Consider the following 9,305-nt stretch of genomic DNA (forward strand, 5'->3'; position numbering starts at 1 on the left):
TCGTCGAAATGGTACCCTTGGAAAACTAAGCAATATAAGTAGGCATATATACCGACCACACCTCCTCCCCAGAAAAAAAAAAAAAAAAAAAAACAAAAAAAAAAACCAAACTCTAACTGTAGGTAGATCTATATTTCGATTTGCGTTTGATAGAAATGTGGTTGTAATTATTGTTTGTGATTGAAAATTGTGGAGGGGGGGGGGGGGTACTTGAAACCTCCGGTTATGGGGCGGAACATGGTTAAAGTATGTATCTTGTTTTAAATTTACTATTTTGTTGTTGTCCACGGGGAGGTATGCTCTGCAGGTGAGGGTAGGTGGGGGAAGGTGCACTGCCCACCGGAGAGATGCGTGAAAAAAACTCTGACTGTTCACTATTGTGAGTGTGTGTTGTGTGTTTTACATCGTGTCACGAAACCTAAGTTCGTGTAAGTCAAAAGATTGGCCAAAATTTCCCCAATCCAGATAAAATAAATCTTCAAGTTTTTATCTTTATGTCTTGGCCTTTTTTAAAATTACGTTACATTTTGTGCCAGATAAACTTTTCAATATTGAGACTAAGTAACTAATTGATTGTTGGCATATTTTAACACTTGCTACACACCGCACCTGGTGTTGTGTTAAAAGCCGCAGTGCCAGTAACAGATTTTAGAAAACATAAAACACCACTTTGTTTGAACTGGTTTTAACTGGCAACATGGCCTGTCACAATTTGGACCTTGCCTCACAGGTTGAACCTTGCCTGTCACAGGTTGAACCTTGCCTCACAGGTTGAACTGTTTAGCTGGTCTGTCACAGGTTGAACCTTGCATGTCATAGGTTGAGCCTTGCCTGTCACAGGTTGAACCTTCACAGGTTGAGCCTTGCCTGTCACAGGTTGAACCTTGCCTGTCACAGGTTGAACCTTGCCTGTCACAGGTTGAACCTTGCCTGTCACAGGTTGAGCCTTGCCTGTCACAGGTTGAACTGTTTAGCTGGTCTGTCACAGGTTGAACCTTGCATGTCATAGGTTGAGCCTTGCCTGTCACAGGTTGAACCTTGCCTGTCACAGGTTGAACCTTGCCTGTCACAGGTTGAGCCTTGCCTGTCACAATTTGGACCTTGCCTCACAGGTTGAACCTTGCCTGTCACAGGTTGAACCTTGCCTGTCACAGGTTGAACCTTGCCTCACAGGTTGAACTGTTTAGCTGGTCTGTCACAGGTTGAACCTTGCATGTCATAGGTTGAGCCTTGCCTGTCACATGTTGAACCTTCACAGGTTGAGCCTTGCCTGTCACAGGTTGAACCTTGCCTGTCACAGGTTGAACCTTGTCTGTCACAGGTTGAACCTTGCCTGTCACAGGTTGAACTGTTTAGCTGGTCTGTCACAGGTTGAACCTTGCATGTCATAGGTTGAGCCTTGCCTGTCACAGGTTGAACCTTGCCTGTCACAGGTTGAACCTTGCCTGTCACAGGTTGAGCCTTGCCTGTCACAATTTGGACCTTGCCTCACAGGTTGAACCTTGCCTGTCACAGGTTGAACCTTGCCTGTCACAGGTTGAACCTTGCCTCACAGGTTGAACTGTTTAGCTGGTCTGTCACAGGTTGAACCTTGCATGTCATAGGTTGAGCCTTGCCTGTCACAGGTTGAACCTTCACAGGTTGAGCCTTGCCTGTCACAGGTTGAACCTTGCCTGTCACAGGTTGAACCTTGCCTGTCACAGGTTGAACCTTGCCTGTCACAGGTTGAGCCTTGCCTGTCACAGGTTGAACTGTTTAGCTGGTCTGTCACAGGTTGAACCTTGCATGTCATAGGTTGAGCCTTGCCTGTCACAGGTTGAACCTTGCCTGTCACAGGTTGAACCTTGCCTGTCACAGGTTGAGCCTTGCCTGTCACAGGTTGAACCTTGCCTGTCACAGGTTGAACCTTGCCTGTCACAGGTTGAACCTTGCCTGTCACAGGTTATACCTTCCCTGTCACAGGTTGAACCTTGCCTGTCATAGGTTGAACCTTACCTGTCACAGGTTGAACCTTGCCTGTCACAGGTTGAACCTTCACAGGTTGAGCCTTGCCTGTCACAGGTTGAACCTTGCCTGTCACAGGTTGAACCTTGCCTGTCACAGGTTGAACCTTGCCTGTCACAGGTTGAACTGTTTAGCTGGTCTGTCACAGGTTGAACCTTGCATGTCATAGGTTGAGCCTTGCCTGTCACAGGTTGAACCTTGCCTGTCACAGGTTGAACCTTGCCTGTCACAGGTTGAGCCTTGCCTGTCACAATTTGGACCTTGCCTCACAGGTTGAACCTTGCCTGTCACAGGTTGAACCTTGCCTGTCACAGGTTGAACCTTGCCTCACAGGTTGAACTGTTTAGCTGGTCTGTCACAGGTTGAACCTTGCATGTCATAGGTTGAGCCTTGCCTGTCACAGGTTGAACCTTCACAGGTTGAGCCTTGCCTGTCACAGGTTGAACCTTGCCTGTCACAGGTTGAACCTTGCCTGTCACAGGTTGAACCTTGCCTGTCACAGGTTGAGCCTTGCCTGTCACAGGTTGAACTGTTTAGCTGGTCTGTCACAGGTTGAACCTTGCATGTCATAGGTTGAGCCTTGCCTGTCACAGGTTGAACCTTGCCTGTCACAGGTTGAACCTTGCCTGTCACAGGTTAAGCCTTGCCTGTCACAGGTTGAACCTTGCCTGTCACAGGTTGAACCTTGCCTGTCACAGGTTGAACCTTGCCTGTCACAGGTTATACCTTCCCTGTCACAGGTTGAACCTTGCCTGTCATAGGTTGAACCTTACCTGTCACAGGTTGAACCTTGCCTGTCACAGGTTATACCTTCCCTGTCACAGGTTGAACCTTGCCTGTCATAGGTTGAACCTTGCCTGTCATAGGTTGAACCTTGCCTGTCATAGGTTGAACCTTGCCTTTCACAGGTTGAGCCTGGCCCGTGACGTGTACTGTGTTGATATACTCAACCAAACTATCGATTAGGATGACTGGGTCACATATTTACATGAGGCCATTATCGATCAACCTGCATCAACCTTGCAACTACTACCAACTTACATCTGGTGACATTTTTCTACGTAATTTTAAAACGTTTTTCGTTTCGGATATTTTTTTTTTACACACTGTACATAGATTACACAATATAAAGATAAAATCAAAAGAACGCGTCTACTAAACTAAAAAAAGTGTTTATGATACCTGAACACGGATTTTTAGACCTTGACCTACTTTTTGTATGTGGTAAAAAGGATTGTTGTTAGCTTTACCCTGGCCTGTAAGTGTAACTAGATGGCCTACACGGGCCACTAACTTTAACAGGAACTTGTAATCCTACTGCTATAGAGGCTAGGTACCAGAAATTTCATGCAACTTGATTTTGATTTATTAATTATTTTTAATCCCTTTATATAGTGTCCCAACTGGTAAAGCCTGAAAATATAACGTACGTATGCGTCAACTTTTCTGTCAGAAGTTCATAGGTTGGCTGAACAATTTGTAGATCTATTTTTTTTTTTTTTTTTTTTTTAGAAAATAGTCGTGTGCTAGTAGTTGCTAATGACGGTGGCGTCATTTGTTTTTGTGACAACCAGTACGGGAAATTCAGAGTCACCCATCCCTGATGGTGTCACCTCTGTCACTGATGGTGACACCTCTGTCACTGAAGGTATCACATCCATCCGAATGGTTTTATCTACGTCACTGAAGGTATCGGGGGTATCTTTATGGTATCACCTCCATTCAGGTGATACTTCATGTTGGATGTCCCCAAATCAGCTTAGTGGCCCACTTAATACCTAGACTTTAAATTATTTACTTTACTTAGAATCTGCAGTTATTCTTTTGTAATTACAATCCCTACTGACGCTAAAAAACTCGTGCACATTTAAACATTAATTTTGTCATTAATTTAATCGTTAATTAACATTTCTCCCTCACCATTGCACTAACTTTTCAAAATTTTAAGATCGCTATTAGAGCAATGGAATAATTTTTATATTGGAATTTTTATATTTTGTCCCGACAATATATCCATACAAAAATGACTGTCACTGTATGTAAAATCAAGTGTTTAGGAAAGATAACTCACATAGCGTAACATCAGTTTCTATTTCATCAGTTATCTACCTTCCAGCTTTCCAAGCTAATTGTCAGATATTTAGATTTAAAATATCTTTCAGTTTTTGTATATTATACCGTGGATAAGTTAATGTAAATAAAGCATTGTTGAACAAATTAAGTAAAATTTAACAAAGTGATGAATCCAAAACGTGACTCACAGTTTTGTAGTATTAGCTATTTGCTTGATGCCATTAAATGCAGATACAATTATTTTTACATTTTTTATAATGTTACCAGTATGTTGTCTTTTTACACGCCTCTTTAGTTACCAACTCAAAAGTCAATAAAAATAAATTAATTTTTAAAACCTCTCTTCAAATTGTTATCTTTGCAAGCAACAAAGGAGAGATCAGACCTCACTATACAACTGTTGAGGATGAGTTCACCCGCATAAATTTTTACTCACTTTGGCTACCGATTTTCTCTCTCTACTTTAGTCTGCCTACTTTTCTTGTTCTTATAATTAAGAAAAAAATAAGTAATACCCCCTTCCACGATTAATGTAAATGAAATGTTTCTGTTATTATTGTCTGACAGAATACCCTCTGTAGTGTGGCGACAGATGATTACCATAACAAACGTTTTTTAATGTCCTTAAATGAGAAAATAAAATAATACATAATACTGATAGTATTAAACGTCTTTTTTAAACTTCTTTAGTACTATTTAAATTAATTTATTTGTAATGCCATGAAATGCCACACACCTGCAAACAAACAGACTTTGTGACCTAAGTAAACGTTGCTTAAAAGAAAGTTACCACAACGACACCAGTCATGTTTGTTGAGGACTTGATGCTAAAGGTAACATCTTTGTGAAAGTTTTTTTTTTTTACATACGATGTGATGTTGACAAACGATATATATGATGTTGGCATACGATATATATGATGTTGACAAACGATATATGTGATGTTGGCATTATATATATATATATATATATATATATATATATATATATATATATATATATATATATATATATATATATATATATATATATAGGGGCCTATATATATATATATATATATATATATATATATATATATATATATATATATATATATAATGTTGGCCTACAATATTAATGTTAACATACGAAATATATGTAGTTGACGTACGATATATGTAGTTGACATACTATATATATGATGTTGACAAACGGAATATGACGTGGCTTCTAGCTAGAGTGGTTGGTAACAAGTAGAGACTTGCAGAGTGATTTAAAAAATTAAAACAACAAATATTATTGTTCATTATTAGACAATTTATTAATTTAAATTTTTGAATAAAAGCATCATTATACAGCGTATAAATCTTACGAACACACATCTCAGTTCGGGGCTTAATTATATAGCTCTCGTTAGAGTTAAGGGGGCTAAGATTTAAAAAAAATCTTCAGCTTTTTGCATAATGGACGTTCTACTTGTATCGTTCTACTTGTATAACTCTACTTGTATTGTTCTACTTGTGTCGTTCGACTTGTATCACTCTACTTGTGTTGCTCTACTAGGTCGTCATAAAACAAATAAATCTTATGCAATTCGTGCCTGACAACAAAAGCTTCAAGAGAAGGGTGGTCCATACACATTGATTTATACGGATCGGACCCTTTTTTGTTAAAACGTTTTAGTCTTGTTGGAGCTTAAATAAGTAGCTATACCTTGGTTAAGCTAAAATTTCTAGCTAAAGTGAGTAAAACAGTATATAATGTCAAGCCATAATGTCAAGCTACAATGTCTAGCTATAGGGTCAAGCTACAATGTCCAGCCATAATGTCAAGCTATAAGGTCTAGCTATAGGGTCAAGCTACAATGTCCAGCCATAATGTCAAGCTACAATGTCCAGCTATAGGATCAAGCTACAATGTCCAGCTATAGGATCAAGCTACAATGTCCAGCTATAGGGTCAAGCTACAATGTCCAGCTATAGGATCAAGCTACAATGTCCAGCTATAGGGTCAAGCTACAATGTCCAGCTATAGGATCAAGCTAGAATGTCAAGCTATAAGGTCAAGCTACAATTAGCTATAGGGTATACACCTTCCTCCTATTGAAATCTATGGACGCAAGTATATTTTAACATTCAGCAAAATGTGTACTTATTCTACAGCCATTGCACCATATGTTCAAGATGTCATGTAGTGAACTAAAGCTTGTGATAAAAAAGTTGTATGTATATTTGATGACGCACATCCCCCTCCAAACAAAACGTTTGTGTTTTATCACGCACCATCGACCCGAGCACCAGTATATAAGGCGCCCTGTCATTGGCAGAGATCACCTTAGAGAGAAGTTTCCCTCTAGATCCCACCATGGCCAAGTTGATCCTGTCTGTCGCTGTTTTGTTTCTCTGTGGAGCTCTGGTGGCTGGGGAGAGGGACGTCCGCAGTAAGTTGTAGAAGGCTTTTGTTAGGTGTAGGTGGCAGTAAGTTGTAGAGGGGCTTTTGTTAGGTATAGGTGGCAGTAAGTTGTAGAGGGGGCTTTTAGGTTTAGACCGGAGTAAGTTGTAGAGGGGCTTTTGTTAGGTGTTGACAGCAGTAAGTTGTATAGGGGCTTTTGTTAGGTGTTGATCGCAGTAAGTTGTTGAGGGGGCTTTTGTTAGGTGTAGGCTGGAGTAAGTTGTTGAGGGCTTTTGTTAGGTGTAGGCTGGAGTAATTTGTACGGAGGGCTTTTGTTAGATCTAGGCAGAAGTAAGTTGTATATTGGGCTTTTGTTAGGTGTTGACCGCAGTAAGTTGTGTAGGATTTGTTAGGTATAGGCCGGAGTAAGTTGTATAGGGGCTTTTTTATAGGTGTAGATTGGAGTTGTATAGGGCTTTTAGGTGTAGTCCGCAGTAAGTTGTATAGGGGCTTTAGTTAGGCGTAGGTTGTACATGGGCTTTTGTTAGGTATAAGCCGGAGTTAGTTGTATAAGGGGCTTTTGTTAGGTATAGGCAGGATTAAGTATAAGACCGCATTCATGGAGGATCGAATGCCGCTGTCATGTTGTACAAGGGTTTATGTTAGAAGACCGCAGTAATTTTTACAAGGGCTTAGCTTAAGTGAGTTGCTAGGCCGTAACTATAGAGGGCCTTAGTTTAAAGGCCGCATGTAGAAGTTTTTCTGTTTGTTTTGAGGCCAGAGTATGTAATAGATAGGTCTAAACTAGTAATAGCACCGGCGTTGTAGAGCGTCTTATGTATATAACAATGCTAAATTAAATCTAAAATGGAAATATATAAAGCCGGGGTAGGTTGTAGAGGAAGTTAGACATCGGGCCGTTGTAAGTTCTAGAAGGGGCGTATGCCGGTTAATTATAGAGCTGACACAATTTGTATCGAGGGCTAGACCGAGCACTATGTCTGCTTGTTTATCCTAACAATTTTGTCTTCAAATAGGCTTAGCTCTACAGCAGACATTGTATAGAGCACCATTATCTACTTGTATATTCTAACACAACTTTCTTCAAACAGACCTAGCTCTACTGCAGACATTGCTGGGAAGTGCCACAGGGGGATCCACGCTGCCACCCTCCCCTCTCAAGACTCTGTTTGATTCGTTGATTGCCAAGTTGAAGGCCGACCCATTCTGTAAGTTCCATCTAACTGTATAGTCAATCATTAATACAAACGTTTTTATATTTAAACGCACATTAGTCACAATAATCAATCAGTTAACTAATATTTACATAATTCCAGGGCTTGGAGCTTTATTAAGTCAATACGTTTTTCGTTGCTGTTAGTATATTTTTAGCTTATGACTGCCAGTCCATTCCTAGACGTCCTCCATCCAATGACGTCTCTGCCCCTATCGTCTTCTCCCTCCTGGCACCGTGTCCTGCATGTTTATATTTGACAGATCACATGACCATGTCACATGACCATACAATCTGAGTTACTTGACGATATTTAGCTAGTTCTCAAAAGCACCAATCCTATTGATAATATTTTGCTAACCACCTCATGTTTATATGAATTGCCTAGGACCATTTTTGTATTTCATACACATATCAAACTAGTACACATTGATTTTTCTTTATACATTGATGTAGGCAAAAAATAACCCTAAAATTGCCTACAAAGTATAAACATTTTTTTTCGGCTATATTGCTAGTTAAACGATGTTGAAAGAAATTTGTTTTACATTTTAATGGTTTGAGAAAATGTATACATTCTATCCATCCTCCTGTTAAAATGATTAACTCTCACTGTTGCAACTGCCGACAGACTCAACCCTGGCCAGCAGGATTACCCTTCTGAACTACAGCACATACCTGCCACTCATCCAGACAGCTTTAAGCAAGAATCCAGCATTGGCCGCAGTCGGTAGGCTCAGTTTAACATTTGAATCATAGGAGAATATATTTACATCAATAAATACTTGCACATATATATATATATATATATATATATATATATATATATATATATATATATATATATATATATATATACATACATACATTTATATTCTCTCCGTATAAAACTATATTTAACGTTGAATATTAATTTTGATATTTCAGTTACTCAGCTGAAAGCTGTAAGTATATCTTTGAATTAGACTTAGCCCACACACATCATTCATTTTTTTGTTTCTTGATATTTTTTCTTGTTATTATTTGACTCGTTTTGTTAGAGTTTTGTTTTTATAGTGATCTTGTTAAAATGTAATTTTTCCCCCGCACAGCTTGGCTAGAGTGTGACCTATACACCTGACCTGAGATAAGGAAATGTTATACAAAGGTTTTGTTTCGTATCCTATCTGGCATTAAAAAATATTTTCAAGTTTTTTGTTTTGTTTGTATCTATCCATAACTGAGCACTGTTTTGATGTTAGTTACTTACAAAAACCTAGTTCAGGCTTGGTTGCAAGTTCTGACAAAGCTCAAAGTTGTTGGCGAGAGGTAGCAGTCGGTGAGATGTAGTAGTTGGTGATATGTAGTTGGTGAGATGTTGTAGTTGGTGAGATGTAGCAGTTGGTGAGATGTAGTAAATGTTGAGATGAAGCAGTTGTTGAGATGTAGCATTTGTTGAGATGTAGCAGTTGGTGATATGTAGTTGGTGAGATGTAGTAGTTGGTGATATGTAGTTGGTGAGATGTTGTAGTTGGTGAGATGTAGTAAATGTTGAGATGAAGCAGTTGTTGAGATGTAGAAGTTGGTGAGATGTAGCAGTTGGTGAGATGTAGCAGTTGGTGAGATGTAGCAGTTGGTGAGATGA

At 39.4% G+C, this 9,305-nt stretch overlaps 1 protein-coding gene across 1 annotated transcript; it reads left to right on the forward strand.

Annotated features, from left to right (window-relative positions):
* Nucleotides 1–6,420: 6,420 nt before the first annotated feature.
* On the forward strand, nt 6,421–8,874 carry LOC131941883 (uncharacterized). Its single transcript, XM_059301452.1, has 5 exons — nt 6,421–6,496; nt 7,560–7,676; nt 8,313–8,411; nt 8,609–8,625; nt 8,773–8,874. Exons 1-5 carry the CDS (start codon nt 6,421–6,423, stop codon nt 8,779–8,781), a joined length of 318 nt encoding a protein of 105 aa, XP_059157435.1. The 3' UTR covers nt 8,782–8,874.
* Nucleotides 8,875–9,305: the final 431 nt, after the last annotated feature.

Source organism: Physella acuta, unplaced genomic scaffold, assembly GCF_028476545.2.
Source record: "Physella acuta isolate Inbredline_101_S28 unplaced genomic scaffold, ASM2847654v3 ptg000376l, whole genome shotgun sequence".
NCBI lineage: Eukaryota > Metazoa > Mollusca > Gastropoda > Physidae > Physella > Physella acuta.

What these genes read in the sequence shown, in the direction of transcription:
- LOC131941883 (XM_059301452.1), top strand. Translation starts at nt 6,421, where the DNA reads ATGGCCAAGTTGATCCTGTCTGTCGCTGTTTTGTTTCTCTGTGGAGCT. An exon ending in TGGGGAGAGGGACGTCCGCA is followed by an intron (nt 6,497 to 7,559) that starts GTAAGTTGTAGA and finishes TTCTTCAAACAG; the next exon opens with ACCTAGCTCTACTGCAGACA. An exon ending in GTTGAAGGCCGACCCATTCT is followed by an intron (nt 7,677 to 8,312) that starts GTAAGTTCCATC and finishes AACTGCCGACAG; the next exon opens with ACTCAACCCTGGCCAGCAGG.